The 27,979-nt window shown below is 55.3% G+C and overlaps 1 protein-coding gene and 1 long non-coding RNA gene across 2 annotated transcripts in view; one reads left to right on the top strand and one right to left on the bottom strand.

Moving 5' to 3' along the window:
• Positions 1 to 20,913, bottom strand: part of LOC138822266 (uncharacterized) — a 29,853-nt gene extending 8,940 nt beyond the window's left edge. Inside the window, exon 1 of the long non-coding RNA XR_011370389.1 lies at positions 20,859 to 20,913. This is a non-coding gene — a long non-coding RNA (uncharacterized lncRNA). The remainder of the gene's footprint in view (positions 1 to 20,858) is intronic.
• Positions 20,580 to 27,979, top strand: part of Olfm1 (olfactomedin 1) — a 33,859-nt gene continuing 26,459 nt past the window's right edge. Inside the window, exon 1 of the mRNA XM_070014970.1 lies at positions 20,580 to 20,862. Within this exon, the coding sequence (XP_069871071.1) occupies positions 20,797 to 20,862 (66 nt within the window). The 5' untranslated portion in view covers positions 20,580 to 20,796. The remainder of the gene's footprint in view (positions 20,863 to 27,979) is intronic.

Below are 27,979 nucleotides of genomic sequence, written 5' to 3'. Positions count from 1 at the left end.
GACAGAGGATGAAGCCGCTTGACAGGAGGAAAACTAGAAGGCAGCTCCTGATCAATACATGAATTAGTTGTCCTTGATTTGCAACCTGCTACCTCCCCTGGCTTGGATGCGTTAACCAGTCCAAGTGTGGTGTCCGGAATTAATCAGTGCTGCTCATGCACCGGGCACTGGTTACACAAGTGCACCTCTGGGTACGAGTAGAGGGAAAAGGTGTTGCCTGACTCTGGACTGGGCTGCACCCAAAGCCCGGACTCCTTTCCTCATCCTTGTGTGTGGGGGCAGGGCTGGCAGCTTCCAGAAGCACATTTGGGGACATATCTGCTTGGACAGCCTGAGCCTCTTCAGGAGTGCACCTGGGCGGGCCGGGGGGGGGTGCAGGGAGGAGGGGGAGGGAGGGTCCAGAACCCCTAAAGCTGATGGTCAGCGTGGGGGACACACACACGCCTCACTGCCTGCCCTATAAGGGTGGACAGGGCCTCCCACGCCCTCCTCCCTCTCCCCAGGGAGACGCAGATACATGCGTCTAGGCACACATGGGAGGCCTCTCAGCAACTCCATACCAAGCGCCCAGTCTTCTTGCACAACTCTGTGTTGAGGCCCTGGGCCCTCCAGGGGTCAGCCAGACTGTTTCTGGCAGTCCTGACTGCTGTCGCCTCATTGCATCGATGCCCCCTTTGTCTCCTGCAAGGGTCCTGGCATGAGCCCCCGGGGGCCAAGCAGAGCCGGGCCTCCTTCCAGGGATGCTTCTGGAAGCCCTGGTGGGTGGTGGAGGAGAAAGCCAGTGGCCTTGGGATCCGGGCCAGCCCTTGGGATGCTGAGATCCTCATTTAAATGCCAGCCACACCATTAGCCACCATCTTGCAGGGCTCTCCTGACTCTGTGCTGTACAGACAGCACCTGCCTGTGGTCAACGGGCCTTGGAGGACACAGGAAGAGCCACTGGTGAGTGTGTTCATACGGGAGCACATGTGTGCTCTCCACCAGGACTATGGTGGCTAAGCCCTGGGGATGGTGGCTCTGTTCCACCCAACATGACCAAAACCAGGAGCAGAGCCTGAGCTCAGAATGACAACACCCCTCAAGGTCACAGAACGGTTTGCTGTGCAGTTCTGGGCTCAGGCCAGGGGGCTGCTGGGGACTGAAGGGGCCTGTGAGCGTCCCTGATTTGGTGGAGGGTGGGGGGCGGGCATGGCTCCCAGATAGGACTTCTTCCCACATGCTCAGGAAACCAGCCAGCCATCAATCCCACCCAGACACCCAGGACGGGCGCAGCCAGGATTGTGGAGAAAACTATGATAAATGGATACATTTATTCATTCAAGATCAATAGTTATTCATTTTTAAATTTAATGAAAAAGCTTTCATTATGAAGTGCTTGGAACATATAAAATAGCGTGGATTGCTGAGCCCCTTGTGCCCCTCTGACCCGGGTCAGCTAATGTCCACACCGCAGATTTCACTGGGCTGCCTCCCTCTCCCTGCCCCCAGCGCTCAGGCCCGTGGGAGGAAGGGCCTGCCCAGGCTCCTGTCCCTCGCTGGTAAGTGTTTGGGGGTGCTTCCTGTTGGACCACAGATGCCATCTTGTAACTGCCAAAGCAGACCCCAGATCCTCAGCCGTTCTGTTCCCTTCCCTGGTGTTTCCAGATGTTTCTAAGGCAGGTGTGTTGTTTGGATCCGAATCTAAAGTTCACACCTTGCGTTTCATGGGTGGGTTTGGAGGGCCCCTTCCATGAGACAGCTGTTATAAATGGAACACAGGTGTCTCCTGTTTCCATGTCAAAGCCTTGGCCTTGGGGATGGGAGAGAGGTCTGAGAGAGGATTAGGGTAGAAGAGTTTCTGAGGGAGGGACTTGTGACTGTAAGGACAGGCCAGAGGCTCTCTGTGAGGACATGGTGAGAAGAAGGTGGACAGGAAGAGGCCTTGCCAGATCTGAACCTGCAGCTGCCAGACCTCAGCCTTCCAGAGCCCAGACCTGTAGGAAATCAATGTCTGCTGTAACCACAGTGTCCTGTCTGGTGACTGGGTGGACGGTCTCCTTGTGAGATTCAGTTCTTGCTGCACCCTTAGATCAGAGGCCTGGTGACCGGTGGGCTTGATCTTCTCACAGAGCCCTTTGTGGATGGAGCAGGCCCTTCCCACGCCATGGCACACCAGGTCCTGCTGGCCCCTCGCATGGACTGAGGAAGCTGCCAGCCTCGGGGGCTCCTGCAAACCTCATCCACGGAGGCGTCCAGTCTCAGCACGTGGGTGGAGTGGGCTGCCATCTCCCCTCTGCTCTGTGTGTCTAAGCTGCAGGGCTTGAGTGAAGAGCTTCCCGGCTCTGTCTCTGTGGGGAAGGCGTGGGCTGCTGCGCCCTCTCTTGTGTTCATCAGTCTCCAGAGCGATGCGTTGGTGCCTCGCAGCCTTCCCAGGGGACCCGAGTGACGTTCTTTAGCCTAGCTATTAACTCATGCACTTGAACACATTGGATGTGTTTCAGTCTATTACCGCCATTATCCCCCCCACCACTGTCTCATCCCTGAGGATGAGACATTCTTCTCAAAGAATGTTTTTCTTTGAAATGTATCTTGATTATTTCCTTGTAAGTCAGCTCTCGGTCTGTGTACAGTCATTCTAATGGGGGCCCACAGCTCACTCTTCTCCTGTTTTTCTCCATCTTGCCCACATCCCTGATGGAATCTTCAGACACAGCTTCGGAACATCTCTGGTTCATTTGTCTCCTTTCTTGTGTCACCCAAACCAGGGACATTGGACATGGGCTTCCTCAAGGGCTGAGTCCAAGAGGCCCAGACCAGGCCCTCACCACGGACACTCAACTCAGATACGTGCCTGGAACCATACACGCGAGGAGCAGCCAGGAACGGATGGAGGGGCCCTGGCTGGCTGGGGCTCATCTCCACCCCGGGGAAGCCGAGGGCTAAACTCACTCAGCTCTGGAACTAACGACTCTTGCATTTTGTTGCTGCTGCAGTTTCCACCCTTCAGCCCACCATGAGGAAAAGAAAGGCAGATGGGGAGGAAAAGAGAATGCTAGAGGGTGAGCAATAGTGAAATGTGAACAAAGATGGCAAATGGACACACAGAAAGCATGCAGAGATGGGGGGCCGGCCGGGTTGAGCAGGAGTAAGGAGGGGTCCACCAGACTCAAGTATTATATGGTGTGTGTGAAAGGCCAAAGGGCTCTGGAACCCCTCTGAACGAGTCACACACGCTGACAAAAAAGTGAATGGCAGGAGTAAAAGCAGGCGCTGTCCAGAGAAGGGAAGCAGAGGGGTGGGGGCGAATGGGGCCCAAATACCCTGTGCACATGTGTGAAAATGGAAAGATGTGGCTGGTTGAGACCAGTCCGGGAAGTGAAGGGAGGGAGAGGGTGGAGGGGGACTCTGATCAAAGCGGATGGTACGCACATATGGACATGTCAGAATGAAGCCTTCTTCCACAATTAATTGATGCTCATAAGAGATGTGGGAGGGGAAATTAACAAGAAAGGCAGAGCTTCATAACTCTCAGATGAAGCAGAGCCAGAATCTTCCAGAAGCACTGTGAGCAGGTGCTCATCCTCTGTTCCCCTATCACCCGACACAGGGAGCCTGACCCATGTTGGATCCACATGCAGCCTGGAGCACCCCACGTGTCCCCTCAAAGAGAAGAGCCTGGCCAGCCTCGGGGCCCCCATGTGCTGCTGTGGGGTCCCCACTGTGCTCCGGCCCGATGGCTGACCTGGAAAGCGGCTCACTGTCCCCACCAGCCACCCGCTGCCCTTCAGATTGGCTCTCCATTAAACTGCAATGGCAGGGCTGGGAAGGCGGCTCAGTGGGAGAGTGCTTGCCTCGCGCGCATGACGCCCTGGGTCTGATTCCTCAGTACCACATAAATGGAAAAGGCTGAAGTAGGGCTGTGGCTCACATGGTAGAGCACTAGCCTTGAGCAGAAGCAGCTCAGGGACAGTGCCCAGGCCCTGAGTTCAAGCCCCAGGACTGGCCAAATGAAAATGCAATGGCAATAAAGCCAAAAGCTTCTGAGGCATGCCCGGGAGACTTGGGGTTTCTGTGTGGCTCTCTCTCAGGTTGTGTGTCCTCCTGAGGCACCTGGAGACACAGCCTGGGCAGGGATGGCAGGCATCTCCCCGAGGAGGGGGGAGCAGGAAGCTACCGGCTTCTGTGTGCAGGGTACAGTGTCACATGCGTCTGATAAACCCACATCAAGAAGGGAACCATGAAAAGTCATGCATCTAGAATCCAGTAGCAAATGCCAACCAAGTCAGAAAAAGGGGACAAAAGAAAATACATATAGTTGTTACAAAAGGCAGAAGGAATCACCATTAATCCCCGATAACACATCCTTCCAAGAAATCTACCTGCACTAACCAGATGCAGAGGCCAATGGGGAGTGGGGGGAGGTGGTCAGCATCTGGCCCCAATCAGTGAGTCTCCATCACTCACTCACAATGATTCCCTCCAAGCAGGAGAGGACAGGAGCCACAGCTGGCATCTCATGCCCACCTTCTGGACCTCGCTGGTGCAGAGCACTCAGCTTGAAGCTGCTTTGCCTCTTCTTGGAGCAAAGGGCGTGGAGGACATTGCTCATTGGGTCTAGAGGGTGTTTGAGCACAAAGGGTGCAGAGCACCCAGCCTCCCCCGCCTGTCCCTCCACCGCCACCGTCTCTCCCTCTCCCCAGAAGTAACGACCACCAGATTAAAATTTCACTCTGCCTCATTTAATAAGAGAATTGCATTCATGCCCATGTACATTGATGTGGTCTTTCTACCCCAGCCCCCTCTGCTGAGAAGTGGGAGCTGCTCTGCTCTGTGCACGCTGGGGTGTGCCTGCCCCTTCTCATGCATGAACTGACCTCCACTCCAACCAGAGCAGAAGACAGAAGCTGGCTTTGTGGGTGGAACTGCACAGGGCAGCCAAGGATGACAATCTAGGGCTACAACCAGGCATCACCAAGCCCAGTTCTCACTGCTTGGATTTTTAAGCAACAGAATGTGTTTATTGGGTTCCCACTAGGACTCAGAACTGTTCCCACCAGGAAGCACAAACTCCCAGAACAGAGGTCTGTCTTCCTTAACCTACTAGAAGAAATACACAAGAAAGCGATGAGTGACGCATAGGGTATGCGTAACAAATACCACCGCCTCGGCAGCTCATAAATGCACACATGTCCTCTCACTATCCTCAGGTCAGAATTCTTAAGTGGGCGACACTGAAGTCAAAGTGGCAGCAGGGCTGGGCGCCAGTGGCTCATGCCTATAAACCTAGCTACTCAGGAGGCTGGGATCTGAGGATTGCAGTTCAAAGCCAGCTCTGGCAGGAAAGTCCATGAGACTCTTATCTCTAATGAACCAGCAGAAAACAGGAAGTGGTGCTGTGGCTCAAGTAGTAGAGTGCCTGCCTTGAGCTGAAGAGCTGAGGGACAATGCTCAGGCCCAGAGTTCAAGACCCACGACCAACAAAAATCAAAACAAAGCAAAACAAAAACAAATGGCAGCAGGGCCGGTTCCCCCAGCAGGCTCTGGGGCAAGATTTGTTTTCCTAACCATGTCTGTGTCTCATGTGTGCTGGGAAGACCAGGAACCAGAGGATGTGGAGCTGGGGAAGGGGCCATGGATCCAGGGCCATTGATGCAGGCCCTGGCTGGGGCAGTGTGGCTGTGGTGTGGGGTGCGGGGACAGTGAGTCAGGCAGCTTTTTGCAGTTGTTTTGGGTAAGAGATGGGTCTGGAGGCTGGGTGCCAGGCAGTTTGAGTTTGCAATACCAGGCGGTGGTTAGAACAGGCTGGCGGGACAGTGGGGAGGTGCTGATGTGACTCTGAATATGGAAAGCTGCCGATGGCTTGCTGTGGACACCTTCAACCCCGCACTGGCATCTGCGCACCAAGACACAAGGCTGTCCTCTGCAAAGCATGGGGGACTGCTGCTCCCCTTGTCAGCAGTGAGGCCATCAAATACCCAACAGCACAACACAGACACCGGAACAGTGTGCAGCCCTCAAAACGAGGAGACAACACAGGAGCAAGCAGAAAACACAAGGGGCAGAGTGTGTAATGTGCACTGTGCTTGAGTCTACAAAAAGACGGGTAAGCGTGATACATGTGAATAGATGGGCATGTGTGCATGTACGTATGAGCATTTATGAAGGTATATGTATGTTCCCATGCTGTGTGTGTACATGCACACAATGCATATATTAATGTGTCTACACATACTCATATGTGTGTGACTGCTTATACATGTGTATGTGAAGATTAATGCACATATCTCACCATCTAGACAGCCACCCACCCATGTATTTCCATTTATCCATGCATCCATCCATCTACCCAACATCTATTCATTTATCCATTCATTCATCTATCCATCCACCTACCCACTATCTTTCCATTCATTCATCTGTCCATCTGTCCATCCGTCCATCCATCTATTCATCATCTATCCACTATCTTTCCATCCATCCTTCCAACCATCCATTCAGCCATCCATCCAATATCTTTCCATTATCTATCCATTCACCCATCTGCCATCCATCATCCATCCATCCATCCACCTATCCATCGATCATCTGCTTATCCATCCATCCCTTCATCTACTCACTCAGGACCCCTACCCACTGCCCATTCATCCATCTATCTATAATCTCAGATTTCAAGAACTTTTAACAGTGGTTCCTCTGAGGATGGAAATCAGGAGGAGGGGATAAGGTAGGGAGGGGGCTGGGGGCAGGGGGCAGGAGAGACTTGCTTTACACTATAAACCCTTCCATTATCTGTTGGAATTTTGTACTACTTACCTGTATCATCTAATCAAAAGAAAAAAACATTGTTCAGCCTCCGGGGCTTTGTCATCTATTGAAAAGAAGGATGAACAGGCCCCACGCTGGGAGCAGCCCTGCTGGCCACATGACCAAACGCTACCTCTAAAGGTAGAAACAGAAGAAAATTGCTCCATGCCTTGGTGGGCATGCTTGGGAAGGCTGTGTCTGGCAATGGGAAGCCTGGCTGGCCCCCAGGCACCCTCCTTACTGCTGCCTTCCTCTCCTTAGCTGCCTGATTGACAGATGCCTGCTGGGAGGGAGCTGGAAATCACTGCTATAAAACCCTGGGTGGGGGCACAAGTGGGTGTGTTCCTGAGGTCCTCTGCCCCTCCCTCCCAGCAGGTGGAGGTTGGTGGAAGTCTGGCACAGCAGGTCTGAGCAGGCCACCCAGGTGGTACGGGCAAGGCGGGACTCACGTGGAGGCCGGCAGCAGAGCGCAGATGTCTGACGCGCTGGCACATTTGCCAAGGAAGATGTCAGGTGCAGCAGCACCTAAGGAACGGGCTTGCCATGCGCCAGCTCGGGCGGGCGGGCTGTCTGAGTTCTCTGTGCATAATGTGCGCCCTACATTTCTGCAGCACAGACCGCGTTAAGCTCTGAAAAATCCAGTTTCAATGGAAACTTGACTAAGTATAGAACGCTTTTCATTGCACTCTTTCTCTCTCTCTTCACACTCCTATATTTGCCTGGATGGACAATTAAAAGATCTGTTTTCTTCTGCTCTTTGAAGAAACAAAGCTGCCTGTGAAGAAAGAGCAGAGCATAAGGACAGGGTGCATACCCCAGTGACCCCCAAAGTAAGAGGTAGGGGGAGCGGGGAAAGGTGAGCAGCCTTGTGTTACAGCAAATGGAGAGCGATTGCCGCACCTGCTGGGAGAACCAAGCTGTTCGATCGATACTTTCTCTCTGTGACGACGCACAGCGCCAGACAGAAGCCAGCCAAGCCAGCTGTTGCTCCCATGTGACAAATGGATCCTGGGGCAGTGGGGTGGGGGGGCGGAGGTGCACTTGTTTCAAACCAGCAAGCAAGCAGAAGGCAGCTTTGGCTATGTGCATCTGAGCTCAGCTCAGCGGGGGCCAGGCAGATTGTTGGGGGGCGGGGAGGTTGTGCTAAACCCGTTTTCTCTTTCCTTCCTTCCTTCCTTCCTCCCTCCCTCTCTCCTTCCCTCCCTCCCTCCCTCCCTCCCTCCCTTCCTTCCTTCCTTCCTTCCTTCCTTCCTTCCTTCCTTCCTTCCTTTCTTCTTCCCTCCCTCCCTCCCTCTCTCCCTCCTCTCTCTCTCTCTTTCTCTCTTTCTTTCTTTCTTTCCTGCCTGTCTTGGGACTTGAACTCTGAGCCTGTGCACTGTCCCTGAGCTTCTTTTGCTCAAGGCTACTGCTCTACCACTTGAGCTACAGTGCCATTTCTGGCTTTTTTTTTTTTTTTTTTTTGAGTAGTTCATTGGAAATAAGAGTCTCATGGACTCTTTCCTGTCCAGGCTGGCTTTGAACCACGATCCTCAAAATATCTCTCAGCCTCCTGATTAGCTAGAATTACAGGTGTGAGCCACCGGTGCCTGGCCTCATTCCCATTTCTAAGAATCAAGTCAGTTTACTCAAAACCTCACCTCCAGCTTGGTGTAGGTGTCTTACACATGTAATCCTAACTACTTAGGAGGCTAGATTTGAGGATCATCGATCGAGGTCAGCCTAGGCAGGAAATGAAACTCTTATCTCTAATAAAATACCAAAAAAGCCAGAAGTGGAGCTGTAGTTCAAGTGGGAGAGCACTAGTTTTGAGCAGAACAAGCTCAAGGACAGAACCTAGGCCCTGAGTTCAAGCCCCAGGACTGGCACACACACCACACGCACTCTTTCTCTCTCTCTCTCTCTCTCTCTCTCTCTCTCTCTCTCTCTCTCTCTTCTCTCTCTCTCTCTCTCTCTCTCTCTCTCTCTCTCTCTCTCTCTCTCTCTCTCTCTCTCTCTCTCTCTCTCTCTCTCTCTCTCTCTCTCTCTTTCTCCTCATTTCTAGGATATGGAGCATGAGTATTCCCAAGGTTCTTGGTCTGCATTGGTCATCAACCTCTCTCCCACCGCCATCCTTACCCATCCCCTCTCTTTAGGTTCATGTACAAAAGTAAGAAAACTCCCTTGTGCAGAGCAAAGGGACTCCTGGGGTGCAAGGTCAGACCTCACAGGGGATACTTCCTCCAGAAAGATTAATTTCCTGAGAGTCAAAGTCACAGAGCCCCAGCCTCAGGGAAAGAGGTGGCTCTTCTGTTCAGGGTAAGATAGGAGAGCTGGGACCAGGTTCTGGCTGTGGAGGCCATGAAGAAAGAAACACGATGTAAAAACCAGCGTGGCCATCACACTGCACCCTAGGAGGACAGGATGGGGTGGACAGGGCAGAGACCAGGAGACATTGACAAGCTGTTGCCCAGGTCTTGATCCTGATAGTGAGCAGAATGAGAGGAACGGACATGCCAGCCTCGGACCTCCGCCGAACTCCTCCACCACGTCCGAGGAGACTGCACATCATTTGGGCTCTTGTCTGCTGATTCTTGTTCATTCCACCAGCAGAGCCAGAGCCCAGAACTGGGGGGCGCCACCCCGCTGAGCGAGTCAGAAATGGATCAGCCCCTCCCCTTGCCAGACATCCGCGCCAGACGGGGCGGGTGGGACAGACCCATCCTGCAGGGGTGACTGGGCATCTTTCACCCACGTCACCACTTCCACACTGCTGCCTCAGAGCGTGGGAGGCACAAGGTGCAGCACCGTCATTTATAAAAGAGCTGTGTGGTCAGGAAGCGCTCGGTTCTGTTGTCCTGGCCGTCATCACCCTCCATCCGTGCCCGGCATGGTGCTGCACACAGAACAGTGCTGAGAAACAACTTCTGGTCATCGCTCTGCCCTCTGGGAGCAGAGAGCCTCCATCTCCTTCCCACACCAGCACGCGCCTGATCATGGACACTGGCCCACGGCCGCCCGCTTGTCTACACAGCAGCAATCCTAAAAGCAGAAATGACATCCAGGGGTCCATTTCTAGAATAGAGTAAATAAACCCCCAGAGACCAATTTCTCCACAGAAACCAAACGTAGTGTGAGGATGAAATATAAAACACAATGGCCTCGAGGCTCAGAGGCTAAGTCTGCGAAGGCACAGGGACACAGAAAACCTGGGGGTCATGAGTGTAGGGTGAGCCTCCTGCTCTAGCTGTGTGTGGTGGTCGGGTGGCCTGGGGGAAGGAGAGGGGACAGTGATGGCGTTCCAGCAGACAGGAAGGGGGCTGCACATGCAGAGCAGGAGCAAGAAGCTGGGGGTCCAGGGCAGAGCCAGGAAGGAAAACCCCACATTCTTTCTGTTTACCAATTCTATGCATCTCAGATGCACACTGGAACACAGGCCTGTGGAGCCCATGACCAGCAGCAGGACCGGAGCGCTGGGGTCCTGCAGGACGGCCAAGATTATGGGTCACCGTGACTGGGTCACAGGCTGCCCAGATGTCAGCTGATCAGTGTTTCTAGACAAGGTGTCTCCAGATACAATTAGCTTTGAGCTGGTAGATCAAGTGTAAACAGATGACTTTTCCCAGTGTGGGGGCTTCGTCCAAGCCATTAAGAGCCTGCGAGGGGTGTTGGGGGCATCCCGCGTCTCTCTGACTGCTTGTGGGACCCTGGCCTTCTCTGGGGCTGGAATTTGCGCATGACTTTCCTGGTTTTCTGGCCTTTGGATTTGAAGTGGAATTTACATTTGTCTTCCCCAAGGCTCCAGCTTTACTGTAAATGGCAGACCTGGGACCTCTCCGCATACACGGTTCTGTGAGCCAATTCACCAATGCCTTACAATCTCTCTCTCTTTCCAATGTGGATTTAATGAAGTAAATGAACTATTAAAACAGAAATATCAGCCCCTTTTGGAACAATAGAATCAGATTCGTAATCTTACAGCATAACAATAGCGGTTTCCAAATGCACTTGACATTTAAAGAGTCAAGAAAATGGGACTCGATTTCAAGAAAGACGATTCCAAGATGTAGTCCGCCGTGAGTCACCCGAGAGGAAGTGAGTGCTGGGATTACAGGACCAAGACAGCTACTTTTAAGTATTGCTAAGCAATCTCACTGTGAAAAGGAAAATATTCTCATACTGAATGGAAAAGGGGGGAAAAGTCACAGGACAGAGAAATAAATGTGGCAAAAGTATCTGAAGGGAAATTTTAGAGCTGATACATAAAACTGCATTAAAAAGGGCTGGGAAGATGGCTCAGTGGTAGAGTGCTTGCCTTGCATGCATGAGGTCCTGGGTTCGATTCCTCAGCACCACATAAGCAGAAAAAGCCAGAAGTGGTGCTGTGGCTCAAGTGGTAGAGCGCTAGCCTTGAGGTGAAGAGCTGAGGGACAGCACCCAGGCCCAGAGTTCAGCGCCCATGACCGACAAAAAAACAAACAACAACAACAACAACAAAAAAAAAACCCCCAAAGATCCATAAATATGTTCCCAATGGTCAGGAGAAAGGAAAGAACCAGTGAATTGCACATAGAAATTCAGAAGTCTCCCAGTCTGGAAGGACAAATTAAAGAAAACGACAAAGATGAATACCATCTCCAAAACCCATGGACATGTTTTGTTGTTGTTGTTGTTGTTAAACCTCACACGCAATTAGTGGCATCTCAAAAGAAAAGAGAGACAATGGGTCTTAGAGAAAAATGGATCGTCCCTAAAGTTGTGAAGTTTAGTGAAAGACATAAATCTACAGATTCAAGAAGCTCAGGGCACTGCAGAGAGGACTCAAATGGCCAGAACCCAATGGTAAAGTAGGAATACTGGAGATAGAGAAGAGGAACACTGAAGGAAAAGAAAAAACAACAATTTAAATCATCTCAGAGTTTGCATCAGAAAGGATGGAGGCAAGAAGAGGATGGCTTTATTTATTTACTTGTTTGTTTATTTGTAACCCTGGAGGTACGCAGGGCCTTGTCTAGTAAGCAGATGCTCTACCACTTGAGGTATGCCCCCAGCCCTATTTCACTCCTTTTCAAGTCGGATCTCCAGTTTTTGTCTAGACTGTGATCCTCTTACCTGTGACTCCTGTGTAGCAAGGATCACAGATGCATGTTGCCATGCCTGTCTGACCTCAAACCACAATCTTCCCAGTGTGCACAGCAGGCAGCTCTACATCCAGCTCAGAACAGCTTCTTTAAGGTGGGAAAGGAGAGAGAAGAGGAAGTCCTCTCAACTCAGAATCCCACCACCAACAAAAATATCCTCCCAAAAGAAAGACAAAGGCAATTTCAGATCAAGGAAGCTGCAGCCTTCTCTAGATAGCCTGAAATTTAATTCTGTCCACCACCAGCAGTGGTGGACAGAAGGAAGAGATGACGGTCCTTGAGTGGCCTTCAAACACATGGCCGATTAAAGCAAGAAAACACGCTGCATCTTCTACAGCCTTGTGCTGTCTGTGAGGGACACAACCTGCAATTACCACATCAGGGCGCCGGGCAAGGGCCAGCAAATGCCACACAGCATAAACACAACAAGGAGGATAGCAAATAACTGAATGCCACAGATTTGAAAACTTGGAACTAAGGAAAAATGCCTTGCCATCAATTAACGCTACTGGCAGAGAAAAATCTGGATATTGCTATAGCTACTTCTCAGAATTATTTTATATATAAACAATCCTCTCACCAACAAAATCCCACACCTAGATGCTTTCCCTGGTAAATTCAACCAAATAGTCCAAGAAGAGTCAGAAAGGGCTCTGTTGACTCAGACTTGTAATCCTAGCTACTCAGGAGGCTGAGACCTGAGGATCAAGGTAGAACACCAGCCATGAGCAAAGAAGGAAGGAAAGAAGGGAGAGAGGGAAGGAGGGAGAAAGGGAGGGAGGGAAGGAGGGGAAAAGGAAGGAGGGAGGGAGGAAGGAAGGAAGGAAAAGGAGAAAGAAAAAAATGGAAGAAATAATAAAAATGCATTTATCTGATAAAGACTTGCTATATCCAGAAAAAAATGTCATATATATATATATATATATATATATATATATATATATATATATATATATATAATATGTGGTAGGGAAGGGATAGTCATTACCTTACTGATGTAACTATAACCTCTCTGTACAGCATCTTTACAAGAAAATAAAACTTACAAAAAAAAAATGGGTGTCCAGCCCTGTGAGGGGGAGGGGCAGGTCAAAGCTGAGCCTAGAGGGAGAGGAAACTGAGCTGCAACCCAACCCAGGCAGGAACGTCACACCTCCAAGTCTTTCGTTCCTCCTGTTAGGAAGGTGGGGGAGGAGGCTTAAATATAGACCAGGTGCCATGAATGTCTTGCATGCCTGTGCAGTCCCTGGCACCATAACTCATAACAGAATCCAAACCCCTGAGTCTCCTTCCCACTCCCCCACCAGCCTGGTGCTGAGCACGTGCCAAAACATGAAGCCACTCCGTGATTTGGGCAGAGCACCAGGGCACCCAGACAGACGCCTGGGGGGGCTGAGTTGGGGTAAAATCAACAGACGCAGAGGGTGTGGGGCCTGGATCAGAGGCTGCAGGTGGGGGCCTGTGGCTGGAGTTCCCACTGTACCAAATGATGGGGGTGGGGGTCCAGTCATTGCCAGACCTGCAGGCTCAACCCCAGCCTGGGGAACCCAACATAGGCATCTGAGTGACAGCCTGCATTGGTACCAAGATGGCATCCCTACCCTGAGCCACCACACAACCCTGACAGTGGGGCTGGGCTCCACGCACAGCTCCTTCCACCCTGAAGTCCCATCTTCCCGTCTGTTCTTCCCCACCAAGTCCACGTTGCTGGTGCCCTAGGCCCCCCTTGTCAGCATGGACATCATTTCCGGAAAGCCCACTGGGACCCCTGGTGCACTTCTCATGCTTTAGGTGCTGCGCTCCCTCTGCATGGCTACTGCATGAGCAGCCACCCTTGACCGCTCCACACGGCCTGCTTCACCACGGCCTGCTCCACCACAACTACTCCACCACGATCTACTACACCACAGCCTGCTCCACCAACATCTACTCCACAGTGACCTACTCCACCACAACCTACTCCACCACGGCCTGCTCCACCACGACTTACTCCACACAGCCTACTCCACCATGATCTACTCTACCATGATCTACTCCACCATGATCTACTCCACCATGATCTACTCCACCATGATCTACTCCACCATGATCTACTCCACCATGATCTACTCTACCATGATCTACTCCACCATGATCTGCTCCACCATGGCTTACTACACCAACAGCCTCCTTCTAGGTCCCCATGCCCAGGGCCCTACTTTGACTCCTGCTTCCTCCTTAGCTTGCTTCTCTGTTGATCAAGCCAGGGAAGCCTGTTTCCTCGCCTCACCTCCTGCTCCATCCACCCATACACTAGTCCACATTCTCAGAATAAAACACACTGCACCCTGTCACTCCTGCTTACAACCCAAAGTTGTCCACAGCGTCTACAGGTCTGCCTTTCCCTGGTTGGAGAGGCTCTGCCTCCTGCCCTCCATCTCCACACCCCACGTCTTCCTCTGTACCTGTGCTAGCACTTCTCTGTTTCAGTCTCTGTGTCTCTTTCCTCTCCTTTCCCTTCCCTTGCCCTCTTCTCCTCTCTCTTCCCTTCCCCTTCACTCCCCTTCACTTCTGTCTCTGTCTCTCTCTTCCCCACCCCCTTTTCCCATGTCACTAGGTCTCATCGCCACCCTCAGCCTCTCTATGCTCTGCCAGCTCCATGCTGCCTTCCCCCAGAGATTCTCCTTCAGTCTCTCCATGAGACTCTCCATGAGTCCAGAGTCCTGCCTGTTAGCTCACATAGCCAGAGTTCATGTCTACCCTGGTTCTTTTATTTGCTTGTTGCTTTTTGCCTTGTTTCTTTTGCTTTTTGTCTGTCCCTACAATAGACGGAAAAACAGCTGTCCAGCTGGCCTTGGCCTTTTCCTGAAGGTCTCACTGGCCTTTGCAGATGTGACCAAGTTTAGGATCTAAACTGCAGAAGTTCAGGAGACGGAGGTAAGGGGACTGACGCATACATACTGGAGTCTTGAGGCCAGGGTTGATGAGGACACTTGGAGCTGAAGGAGGGAGCCCCGGAGGGAGCATGGGACAGCCTGCCTCTTGATCCTGGACTCCTGAACTGGGAAGGAACAATTCCCTAGTGTTTCAAGTTGCCAGAATGGGGTGTCTCATTCTAGCAGCCAGAAGCAGAACACTGCCACAGTCCCCTCAGACAAGGACAGTATTTGCTTTGCCTTCAGGCAGCTCTAGGGGGTGGGAAGAGAGGGGGAGAGGGAGGAAGGGAGGGAGAGAGAGAGAAAGAGAGAATATAAACAACATAAATCACATCTGCTGGTAAGAAGAAGTAAGAAAGCAAAGTACAGCCAAGGGCCTGAGAAACATGGTATGTAAGATGCCCTTGACCGGGGTCAGGGACTTCCTGATGAAGCTAGCGGGTGCCTGAGGTCAGAAGTTCCTCGTGGAGAAAGGAAGTATGTTCCCTGCTCCGGTGGGGCAGGGAGGCAGGAGCAGCCACACAGGACTCAGGGAAGGAGAGGGATGCAGGGGGAGGCGTGAGAGTGGCGTGCAGCCAGGATGGCCATCTTGGCTGTTCCCAGTGATGTGGGAAATCCCGGTCGGGGGATCTCAGTGAAGCCCATGCAGAACAACTGCAAGGCGGGGAAGATGAGAAGGCAGAGACCCAGAAGCAAGGCGCTCCCCTGGCGGATGCTGGGTAAACGGGTGGTTGGCCTGCGAAAGTGCTCAACCTGGGTGGTTGGGCATAAAGGTTGAAAAAGACCAAGGAGCCAAGCTCAGCCCTCCAGAATTTCAGATGAGAAGGAATGGGCCCGAGCTGATTTTGGCTGAGTCCGGGCACACAGAGCTGGCCTGCCTGCACCCTGGGCACTGGGGATGGTGAACTCTAATGAGCTATCTGTTTGCAGGTAGGGTACAAGCCTGGAGTTTCCAGAAGAGGCTATGTTGACATAAAAGCGGGGCAATACAATAATGATGGTGGACAGGGGGCACCAAGGACTGAGCCCAGGATGCCCCCTCACCCCCTACAGAGCAACCATGCTGTGCTGAGATCTCCAGGGTTCCGGGAGAGAGTACACACAAGTACACGTAGGCACAGGCCAGCCCACAGAAGAAGGGCTAAGAACACCGGAGCAACTAGGCCTTGGCTGTGAGCATGCCACTCCTGGGAGCGAAGCTGCCAGCCTGTCCTTCCTTCATGGCTTCCAGACAGAAGCAGTTGCCCACAACGCACGAGTCCACTGTCCTCTGTGTGAGGCCCGGACTGGTGTCTTGGCCTGGAGGAGACTGTGTCTCTGGCCAGCCTGACAGAGCCCGGTGCTCACCAAATAGTAAATTCTCCATAAACAGCTGTTGTTCTAGACCCAGCTCAAGGAAAAGGGGAAATGGGGGCGGGGGGGGGTGGTGGAAGGAGAGAGGGGAGGGGGTTGAGAAGGCAGCACAGGGCTGCCTGGGCATTAGGACAGCCCCATAGGTGTCAGGCCCCATTTGCTAGGAAATGCAGAGAGAGGATGGGGAGAGTTAGTGCCGTTTCCAAGGCAACATCCTGTCACATTATAATGAGGCTCAGCGGTAGCAGGAGTCCTGTCTTAAAGGAGCACGAAGCATTTCGATCTGCTGGGGTCCGGAGGAGAAGGCTCAGCAGGAAAGACTCTGCTTTCCAGTGCTCACTGGCCCATCAGTTCCATCAGGAAGTCAGCAGGAGAGGGGGCTGTGGGGTGCCAGCCCAGGAACTTGTGAGTTCTGGTGGCTCTGTACCCACTGAGGCCAGCTCAGGGTCTGTGCTGGCGTAGAGAGGCTGTGGCTGTCGGGGCAGATGTCAGCTCTCAGAGCCGGCTCTGTGTGGAGAGTGCTGTGATATTCTGCAAGTTGAAGAGCTGCAGGGAGGGGGCTGAGCCACCTGCATTTGGGGTCACTCGTGGGTCCCTGAGGACCCTGGCCTGGCCACCGCATCCACCCCCATCCAGAACAAGGTGGCCAAGCAGCCAGGGGCTTGGGCAGCAAGGGGAGAGGTGACTATGATCAACTCTGAGGAGGGACGGGAGCATCCAGAGCGGGGGGGGGGGGGGGGGGGGGGTGCTGACCACCCACCAGAGCCCCGCCCCCGGACATGGCTGCTTGGATACAAATGGGAAGTGGGACAGGAACACCTGGCTCCAGGGAGTCTGAGATGCTGTGGTGGGGACGGATGGGTGCCAACCAGTGGCTTCAGTTCCACCTCACCTCCCTCCCTGCCCTAAGTTCAAGTACAGCCTGGCACCCTCTGCCTCCAGGTAACCTTGGTCTCCATACCCCCAGGCTCGACATTCTCTGATTTAACCAACAGCAGGTGGAAAATCTTAGAGGCATGGCCTGAACACATTCCCCCCTCACCACCCCCTTCTTTCTTATCATTGTTTGGTAAATGATAGGTTGTAACAACCGTTTACCTGGAATTAGAAATTTCCTAGAGAAGCCTTAAAGGATACAGGAGCGTGCGGCCGAGGCCTGTAATCCTGGCTACTCAGGAGTTTGTGGAAAACAAACTAAAAAGGTCACAAGTACTGAGGGCAAGGCTCAAGCAATAGATAGACAGCACGCAGAGCAAGTGCAACCCCGAGTTGAAATGCCAGTACAACAACGTCACCAATAGTACAAATTAGTACAAATTAGTACAAATGTGATATATAGCAATCAAAAAAACAAAACTTCAGCAGGGCCCAGGGACTCATGCTTGTAATTCCAGCCACTCAGGAGATGGAGGCCAGGAAGACTGCAGTTCAAAGCCAGCAAAACATTTGCAAGGTCCTGTCTCAACCAATGGGTTTGGAATAGTGGTGCCATCCTAGCTGTGTGGAAGACATAAATGGGAGAACTAGGGTAAGATAAAAATCTCAGTGGTTTGGAAGTGGCGCTGTAGCTCAAGTGGTAGAGTGATCACCTTGAGCTGAAGAGCTGAGGGACAGCACCAAGGCCCAGAGTTCAAGCCCCATGACCGACAAAAAAAAATCTCAGTGGTGTGGCTCAAGTGGTAGAGTACCTGCCTAGCAAGCATGAGGCCCTGAGTTCAAACCCCAGTACTTCTAATTTTTTTTAATGGAAAAGGCCAAGCAACAGTAAGGAAATCAAATAAATGGGAAAGGGTGCCCATTAGTGCTGAATATATGGGGGGCTTGAGCTTCTAAGGCCCTCAGGGTGTCCAGACCCAGAACCAACCCTTCCCCAAGGACCCTGAGCAACTCCACATCTATAGAATGGCCTTAGTCTACATCGTCGTCTTCTTTTTCTTCTTCTTCTTCTTCTTCTTCTTCTTCTTCTTCTTCTTCTTCTTCTTCTTCTTCTTCTTCTTCTTCTTTTCTTCTTCTTCTCCTTCTCCTTCCTCTTCCTCTTCCTCCACCTCCTCCTCCTCCTCTTCCTCCTCCTCCTTCTTCTTCTTGCAGTACTGAGGTTTGGACTCAGAATCTCATGCTTACTAGGCAGGCACTTGAGCCAGGCCCCCAGCCCTTCTAGCTTCAGTTATTTGTTCAGATCTGGTCCTGCACTTTTGCTGGGGGCCATCCCCATCCTCCTGTTTATATCTCCTGGCAGCTGGGACTGTAGGTGCACACCACCATGCTTGACCTGGCTTGTTTGTTCTTTGAAATAAAAGATCAATAACTTTTTAATGTTTTTTTTCTTTTGTCTTGGTTGGTCTTGAACCAAGATCTTCCACATCTCTGCCTCCCCGCCACCCCCCAGCCAGTGGGGGTGACAGGCCCGGACCACAGCATCCAGTCCCATCACTCCCTTCCACTTGCTCCGGTCATCACTGCATCTAGAGGGCTCTAATCACTGAGCCGCAGCCAGAGGGGATCAGCCCTGACCCTTCTCCCAGGGAGGTGACAGCACAAGGGGAGACAGGGCTGGACTGGAACCTGGGCCGTCTGGCTTACACAAGCCTGCTTTGCTTCCTCTGTCCACACAGGGAAGGAGGGAGCTATACCAGGTCCACCCAGCTAATTATAGCCTGTTATGGAGCTATCATTCATGCACTGCACACTTGGCCCCTTTGAAGTAACACAAAGTTTTAACTGTACAATTCGGTGACATTAAGTCTATTTGTCATTTGTACAACCATTTCCATCAATGTCAAACTCTGTATCCTCGAGGTAACACCCTCCACCCACCCCTCGGTCCCCTAAGCCTGGCTCTACCTTCAGTCTCCATCCAGCACCCTTCAGTGGAATCAGTTCTGCACCGTGAGTCTTCCTGTGGCTGGGTTTCTCTGGGTTTCTCACTCAGTAGGATGTTCTGGAGGTCTCCTTCCTCTTCACTGCTGACTAGTATTCCACTGGACGTGGCTATGTGGACAGACCTTGGTTCTTTACCCACTCATCTCTCCAGGGAAGAACCCAACTCTTGGCGTGTTTCTACTTCTGCTGTGAATGGCACTGTGAACCCCAGGAGTGAACTCAGAGGTGCAGATATTGATTCTAGGTCCTGCTTTTAGTTCCCTTGGGTGAAAACCCAGCAGGGAAGCTACCATGCTAGATGGTTGTATAATTTCAGAACAGACACCACCCTGGCTGGATGGTCTCTCGGAGGAAATTAGTGCAGTCTTTCCTTCCCATGGAGCAGAACCTTGAAGAGCAGGGCCCACATCCCAGCTCTGGGGGCCTCACAGTGGGGGTGGGTATTCCTGAGCCTTTGTCTCCAACTCCCCCCCCCAACATCCAGTGAAAGCCGAGGAGAAACCCGTGTGCTCCAGCCCCCCTCTCCACAGGGGCAGGGCACGAATGGACACAGGGCCCGGTGGGGCTCCTTGAGTGGCCTGGGTTAAGTTCTCCCACCTCTCCCCCAGACCCCAGTGTCCCATGCGGGACCCAGGGAGGTGAGACCTCGGCCCTGCAGCTCTTCCTCGGAGGTGGTGGTCAGAGGCCTCTTTCTTCTGCAGGTCTTTCTAAGGTTCATTTTCCAAAGACTGGAGGCCGGCCGACCAGGAAAAGCATGTGAGCGACACTCAACACGCCCGTGGCAGGCTGGGCTTCCTGGAGACGCCCCCCAAAGGGAGGTTTTGGCTGGAAAGTACATTTGGCCTCAGCCAAGCCCCACTCCCTGTGGGAGGGGGGTGGGCAGGGTGAGGGAGGGCTCCTCCTGGGAGGCCCCGAGTCCGGTCCCGGCCCAGGGCTTCCACCCCAGGGTGGCCCTGCGGGGCCTGGCGGGCCGGCCGGCCGGCGGGAGCCCTGGCCAGCGCGCAGATGTGCCGGCCCGGCCCGCCACGCTCCCAGCTGGCTCCCCGCAGCCTCGATTTACCCTTTTGGAGGGTCCCTTGCAAGGATTCCGCGCAGGCGCTTGTCCTGGAGCCCTCAGCCTTGGCCACCCAGGTCCCCGCGCCCTCCCCCGCGCCCGGCCCCTTGTGGGGGGCCCGCACTGTGTACCCCAGGCCCGGGCTCAAGCCCGCACCCGTGGAGTCTTCAGCCCCAGTTCAATTTCCCCCGCCTTTTGATGTCACATCCTGTCCCAGCCGCCGCCCCCCCCCCCCCCGGCCGCCGCCCTCCCGTCGCCGTCCCTCCCCTCCCCTCCCGGGCGCGCGCCGGTGCCCCCGCCCCGCGCCCCGCGCCCCCGCCGCCGCCCGGCAAACTTTTGGCCCCCGCCCCGGCCCGCGCGCGCCGCCGGGCTCCGTGCCGGGCACGCGCGCGCGCGCGGAGGGGAGCGGCGAGGAGGAGGGCGCAGCCCCCGCCCCGCCGGCCCAGCCCTGCCCCGGAGGCCGCCGCGCCGGATCCCCGAGCCGCACAGATGCAGCGCGGAGGCCGGGCGCAGCAGAGCCCGCGCGCCGCCCGCCCCGGGAGCTGAGCCCCAGCCTCCCTCGCCGGAGCCCCGCCGCCGCGGCCGAGCCGGGAGCGCGTCCGCCCGCGTCCGCCCGCGTCCGCGCCCGCGTAGCCGCCGCCGGCCGGCAGCACCCAGGCCCCGCTCGCCAGGACGCCCGGAGCGGCCGCAAGACATGCCACCGGCCCGGAAGCTCCTCGGCCTCCTCGTCCTCCTCCTGATGGGCACCGAACTCACCCAAGTACGTGCGGCCAACGCCATGGTCCTCCCGCCGGGCGCCCGGCCAAGTCGGGGAGCCGCCGCGCCGCGCCCCGGGACGGGGGAGGGGTGCGGGCCGCGCCTCGTGGAGCCCGGCCCGGCCCGGCCGGGCGCGGCGGGGCGCGGCTCAGCACCCCGACTCCCGCTGAGAAGTTGGGGGGCGCGGGCAGGGGGCTCTTGCCTGGGGTTGGGACTCAATCGCCGGGAGCCCCCGGGCGTTCTGGAAGCCGGGGGTGGGGACTAACTCCTGCCGGTGCACACGGCACCTCCGCCGCCCGTCCGTGCCCGCCCTCGGGCAAAGCGCTGCGCCCCTCCCGGCCCCGGGGCGCATCGCCGGATTCAGGCGGAGGGCTTGGGGGGCTGGGGCCGCCGGCGGGCGGAGGGGCCGCGTGCATGTGGCGGCCCGGGCATGGGTGTCTGGGGCTGGGAGTCTCCATTTTCCGAATGCATCTGGGTCGGGGTCCGGGAGGAGCGCGGTGTGGAGGCCCCCAGCCGGAGGCGGCTTGGGTACCGGTGCTCACTTGCCCCGAAGAGCCGGCCAGCTTCGGCCGCTCGGGAGCGACGTTAAAATGCCCTTCCCTGGCGCCACGGTGCCACGCTCGGAGCGCGGACTCTGGCCCTTGAGTGTTGAGAGTCCAAGGGGTGGACAGACGGGCAGACAGCCCTCCGGCCCCAGCCTCGGCCGCTGCAACCCTCCCCTCCCTCCTGCCCCGCTCGCAGAATAAAGGGAAACAAAGGCGAGGAGGAGGAGAGCAGGAGGAAGACCACAGCGAGAAGACGCAGGAGCAAGCTTCCCTTGTTTGCTGGCTCCCTGGCTCTGCCTAGGATAGAGTCCAAGCCACAGCCACAGGGAGCTTTGCCAGCCGGCTGGCTCTCAGCACCCCTTGCCTGGGTGTCAGCCGCCCCTAAAGCGGCCCCTATGGCCTCCGGGACAGAAGTTTCCTTGACCCCGGGGAGGAAGGCCCAGGGAACAGTGGTGGCTGTGTGGGGCAAGGGGGAAGACGCGTGTACACGTGTGCACACACGCGTGTGCACGCAGGTGCAAAGAGAGCCTCACAGGTCCGGGATAGCACGGAGCTGCCTTGCGAAATGCCACGCCTGGGCCTTGTCTTTGCATCTCCACTGAGATGGCTGGCTGTGGAAGTGGCCGTCCCCAAGGGCCCCCAAAGCCTCCGTGGCTCTTATCCACACACCCCCGGGCCTCCACTGCCAGCGGCAAAGTGCTCTTCCTCCCTGAGCCCTTTCTGCGTCTTTTAAAAGGTTCTGTGTTTGGGGGGGAGAAACTTTTGGTTCAACTTGAGTTAGAAGCTTGGGGGGGGGGGGTGAGGCTCTCCAATGCCTGCATGCTAAACCTGCCCTGGCCAAAGCCTAGCCTGCTCCTGCAGCACAACACCTGCATCCTCCCATGTGGGTCAGGAGCCGGCTGGCGACCTTCAGGACCATGGTCAGCTCCCTGTCAGCGCCCCAGTCTGTGGCCTCCTGTGGCAGGAAGCGGAATGTTTTCTTTGCCTACTCGATAGGTTCCTCTCCTAGAGGCTGAGCCAGGCAGGTCTCTGGGGGATGTGTCCGTGTCCTAAGCTCAGTCTGGAGACACCTCTCAGTCCCACACCGCAGCTCCACCCTCCCTGAACAGCCACTCTGTTGGGATCTTGTGTTGGAAACTGCTTCTAACAGTGGGGTTTCAGAGCAGAGCTTCACTTTCCAAGACTGATGAAAGCTCTACAAGGGCTCCTCAGATTTCTGCTCCTCTCTCCTATTCCCCTTCTAGGGACCCCATCAGGAGGTTCTCCATCACCTGTGGTCTGTAAGGGGTGCCCATGATAGGGTTGGGCCACACTGAATCTGAAGCTGCATGGGTCTGGCCAGGCCTAGGAATCTGCATTCCCAGACTCACTGACTAGTCCTCCTGCTGCCTGCAATCTGGCCCCACTGCAGGCAGAATCACAGTCACACTTTGCTTTTCAGTTCCTGTAAGGGACATGGGCACAGGATCACAGGACCACGGGGCTTTCAGACTAGCTGGCCTCTGTGGAGAGGGGGGCCAGTCAGAGATGGAAGGGTGCTCATACCTGCACTGAAGGAGGGCTGCTTGCTGGAGCCAGGCGGGCATGTGGGGGGCGTGGAGCACGTGCCAGGCCATCTGCCCTCCTGACAGCTTGCGTACCACACAGGGCACTCAATCGAATGCCGGCTACTGACTTAAAGTCATGGGTCCACAGGAACTCTGTCTTCAGTCAGAAAGACCTACAGCGTCCTGTTGTTCTGTGATTCCTGATAAAAGGCTGGCATTTCATGCCAAGAGGAGCATGGCAGTACCCCAGAGCCTCCTGAGGGTCAGCTCAGTGTCAGGAGCGAAGGCACACTCAGGCTTCCTGAGCTCCAGGCCTGCCCACAGCCCACCCCAGCCTCTTTGCTCATAGAAGTATGGCCCCTGTGTGGGGGCTGTGGAGGGGTGGGAAGCTCTCAGCTGTGACCTTGAACCCAGGGGGTCTTGATTCTTACCCCAGTCCCTCCAGGAACCGGCTCAGAGACCTTGAGCTTCTTTGGAGGCTGAACTTCAGCTGTTTTCAAACAGGGAAGAGTAAGCTACATGATTTCCCATCCATCTCCCTACCCCTGTCCCCAGTCCTGCCTGGCATAGATTCACTGGGCAAGCCTTGCCCAGCTTGCCTACCAGCTGGTTGAATTTAACCCTGTCAAGTCTTGGCTTACAGCGACAGGCCGATCCAAACCCTTGCCATCTGGTGGCAAGGTGGTGAGCGACTCGAAGGCAGACCCAAGGCTCTGCCACACCACTGATTAAGGAGCCAGTGCTGTTACACATGGACTCTGGCCGGGCACTCAGGGACCTGGGGACACCATCTTGACTCTGCTTGTGAGCTCTGAACAGGAAGAGGTGGGCTGAGGAGGAGGACCAGGGAGTCAGGAGCTCCTGAAGATGGGCCCAGGACGTCAGCTCTCATACCCAGTGCTCCAGAACTGTGTATGGAGTGTGTTTGACTTTGTTTAGGTAGAGGTGGTCCCTCCTAACTGGGCCATTGGTGAGCTTGGAGCCATCAAGGCAATGTGTCTACAATGTGGTCCAAGGTTCCACTCTCGCTGGGCTTGTTTGTCTTGGGGCTTTATTGAGTGCCTGCTGTATAGTTGGACTTCGGTGAGCTCCTGGTGCTTCTTCTGGTGCCTGGAAGGCCCTGTGGACAGCCCTGGCCCACTGGTGTGGGTTGGAGCAGGTGGAGTCAGAGCAGGGACTCTGATGTGTCCCCTCTCAGACCCCCGGGAGCCTGAGCCCCGTGGTCCCTCCTACGCCACTCCTGCCAGGCCAGCTGCTTGGATTTTGGTCCCTCTTGTGCTTTGCTCAGAGCTGGGGACAGAGCACCTAATGAATGGGGTGATGATGAGGAGACAGAATTGTGGTCTTTCAGAACACGGGGGAGTTTAGCCTTTGCATTGGAGTTGGACGCAGCCCTGAAGGGCAGTGACACGTGGCTCTGAGACGGTAATGCTTAGAGGCCTGCCTCTGTCTCTCATCCCTGTCCCTTGTGGGGAGGTCCCTGGTGCAGCAGGGGCCGGGGACCGTAGAACCTCCCCACAAGGCAGCCCCTTTGTCTCCTGAAGCAATTTGTTTCTCATTCCGCTGACTCCGGCCTTCCCCAATCAGAAGCAAGATAATTGTCTGCCTTGGAGTTGTATTTATTACTAAAGTTATCGGCCTCTAATCAGTATTAACGTCCCTGTGTAAAGTAATACAAAACTAATTACTAGCTAAACTGAATTAGATTCACACTGTGAAGCCAGGAGCTGGGCTGACTGACAGGAAGAGAAGCCAGGTTCGAAACCAGGGAGAGAAGCCGGGTTTCGGCTCTGTTGACATGGCTACACCCAGCCCAACAGCTATGAAGCCATGGTAGCTGGCCTCCGGCTGGCCACAACACCGCTGTGGTCCCAAGCGGGGAGGACAGATGGGGGGGTAAGGGGGCTGTGAGAGCGTTTCCCCCATTGTTAGGGGAATAAGGATGGCGGGCCTGAGCTATGTGGGAGGTGAGCATTGCCCAGGGATGGTGGTGTTGGGGTACTGCAGGGGTCCACTTTCTTGCTGGCTCTGACTCTTCGTGACGTAACCATCCCCACATTCTTAAGCAGGACCCTGCAGCCCCAGCTCTGTCTCACACCCAGAACACCTGACTCCAGGTGCTTGTCAAACAAAGGGGAAAGAAGCTGCGAGAAAAACAGATCTGTGTCAAGGAGTCAATGCAGAGCTGTTGGCTGTGTTTTCTAACGGGGGCCAGAGCTCTGCAGGTGCCGTTGCTGATCTTGAGGACTTGCTTCTGGGGCGTCTAGAAGGGGGCAGAGGGGGCAGCAGGGCAGGGAAGAGCAGCCCAGCTCCTCAGCGTAGCTTACTTCCCTCCTCTGAAGGATGGCGGCCTCTGGTGAGTCCCTTTGGAGGTGGACAACTGGCTAAGAGGCTACACTCCGTCCTGGCACGAACCGAGGGGCTCCCTGGGGAGCCCCGCTCCCCTCCAGAGCACGTGTGACAAGTCACACGGCAGCCCTGAAACCTGTATGAACACCCTGTGTAAAGGAGACTGGGCAGATACAGCCTCCGGCCAATGTCCAGGCTGTCCAACAGGCCTGTGGCCCCGCCAGCCCCAGTGGCTGCCCTGTACAATTTGCATGACGCGGTAGAAGCCTGTGGCCACTAAAATAAACCATGGCCCTTTGCGTGCATTTGTGACCTGTCTCAGGGTGTGGCTTCCTGGCTGCCCATGGCTTTACTCAGACAGTCCCCGCTTCCTCCACACCCAGGTTAAAACATGGCCACTGCTCAGGCAGCTGCAAAGTGTTTGCACACGGAGGCCTGGCACTCACTCCTCCATGGAGGTCGTTCCCCTGGTCTTGGATTTCATCTCTGTGTTCCTTACGTACTGCGGTGACAAGTGCTGTGACATGTAAAATCTGGCTGGAGAGGAGAGGCTGGATGCCGACTTCCGGCCTGCAATTCTGGCCCATCTAGGGGCGTGAGTGGGCGTACACGCTGCCCTCCGGGACTCTGAACCCCGCAGTGCCCCCCCCCTCGCTGTGGGGTGGAGGGAGGACACAGGGGTGTTAGAAGTGAGTTCACTCGCTGCCCTCCCCTGAGCACTGGTCCTATATAGACAGCAATATTAGACTGTACTCTTTGGGGGTGATTCCCCTCAAAGACTGCTTTCAAATATGAGAACCTGTGCTTCCCACCCTCCACCTGACACAACACTCTACTCCTGAAGTCACCCTGCCTCCGAAGCTGGTGATTGCCCACCACTCACACAGTGAGGTGCCCCTGTGGCCTGCAGGGAGGGGCGGGGCTGGGCCTGGGTCCTGCCCCCCCCCCAGCAGCACTGGGCCTGGAGGGCAGGAGGCGTTCCCAGCAGCAGAGTGGTCGGCCACACGTCCAATCCAGGCCCTGGGGCAGTGGGTCTCAGCAGAGACCCAGGAGAGACAGGTGCTCTCTGGGTACCCAGTGCTGGCCTTCGGAACTCCCAGCCCCAGAATCCTCAGTCCCAAGTAACTCTGGGGTCCCAGGCGTTTCCTGCCTCCTCAGTCAGGAACAGGCCTCCGTGGCTTCACACGGTCTGGCTGTGGAGCCGTCTGCAGCAGTGTTCATGGGAATGGCGTGGAGCGTGCTGGGGTGGGGAGCGGCTCTATAGGTGGTCGGAGGATGTGGAGTGACTGAGAGCACCCCTCCCCCCAGGGCTGGGCACCACGGCGGCCCCTCCTCACCGGGGGAGGGCCTGACTAGTTTGAAAATCAGCTGCAAGGGAGAAGGACGGAATGTCAGAGGACCACAGCCCCTCAGCTAGTCAGCTATTGCTAGCTGTGCTGACACACCCCAAATGCAGGCTCCCCCAAGCCTCTGTGTCTTTCCTGCCTTTGGTATCAGGCTGGCTCTGCCAGCTGGGCCTTCGCATCCGGGGACCCCGGTGTTGCTGGACAGGCTCTCCCATGGGAGGGGGAGGGGGAGGGTGCCACCCACCCTCTCACTGGGCAAAATTAGCAGGTGGTACAGGCAGGCCTGGGACCTGGACAGGGCCACAGAGTGCAGGGGCTGCATGTGGGCGCCTCTGCCCTCCACTGCTGACTCTGTCTCTATTTCTGTCTCTGTGCTCTTTTCCCTCTTTCTTCTGCCCTCTCTGTTTCCCTTTCTCCCTCCATTTTTTCCCCCTCTCCTGTTTCCCTTGAGCCGTTTGCTGGAAGTAGTCTAAGAACAGCACGCGTGTTAATGAGCTCTGTCCTTTGGAGCTGTCGCTTTGCTGGGGAGCCTCACAGCGGTGGCCCCTCCGGACGCTGGGACAGCCGCGTACAGACCATGCTTCCTTGCCCAGCCCCCTCTCAGAGCTGTGGGTTGTCCCTATTCTTGTTTGCACGTGTGCCCAGGGGCTTGGAAAGTCAGACTGGTGTAAGGACGGGAACGTGATCAGTCTTAACTCATGGTGTCAGGTGGCCCAGTACCTCAAGCCCGTGCTAGGAACCATGGGAGGGGCGGCCTGGTGTCAGTCCTTGGAATGCTGGCAGAGATATTCCTCAGTGGACCTCCGTGGCTCTCAGAGCCGTTCCTCGTGGGCTTCTGTGGCTCCTGGAGCGAGGCAGGTCACACCACCCTGGGCCTGGAAGGCCCACCAGAGCCATGACGCCAGAGCTTCAGGAGTGCACCACGTGTCCGGGCTTGGCCAGGAATGGGGCTGTCCCGCCACGGGTGTCTGGCAGGTCTGGAGGCTTCCTCAGTTCAACCCGTCTCCAAACGTGGAGTCTGCCGCAGCGCCACCGGGGGCTGGTGTGAGGATCAAGTGAGAGCATGCGGATCCCCAGGGTGCTGGGGGGCAGAGGGATGACTCGAAGTCGCACGCATGTGTTGCACGCAGGTGGGCAACGCTCGCTTCCAGGGACATCATGTGGAAACCAGGGCTTGGATTCCTCTTTAGGAACTCTGGGCGTTGGCCAACAGCATGGCGTCGACCCTTTCATGAGAGTCCTTGCTTTATGTCTTCTGGAAGTGCTGTGGAGCCTTGGAAATCAAACCACACTCACTCCTGGTCTTTGCGGTGACCCCTGCGGTTGTGAGTGAC

This window comes from Dipodomys merriami, unplaced genomic scaffold (genome assembly GCF_024711535.1).
Source record: "Dipodomys merriami isolate MVZ:Mamm:240054 unplaced genomic scaffold, mDipMer1.0.p SCAF_11, whole genome shotgun sequence".
Classification (NCBI taxonomy): Eukaryota; Metazoa; Chordata; class Mammalia; order Rodentia; family Heteromyidae; genus Dipodomys; species Dipodomys merriami.
The sequence above is the reverse complement of the archived record's forward strand: the minus strand, read 5'-3'. Positions and strand labels throughout refer to the sequence as shown.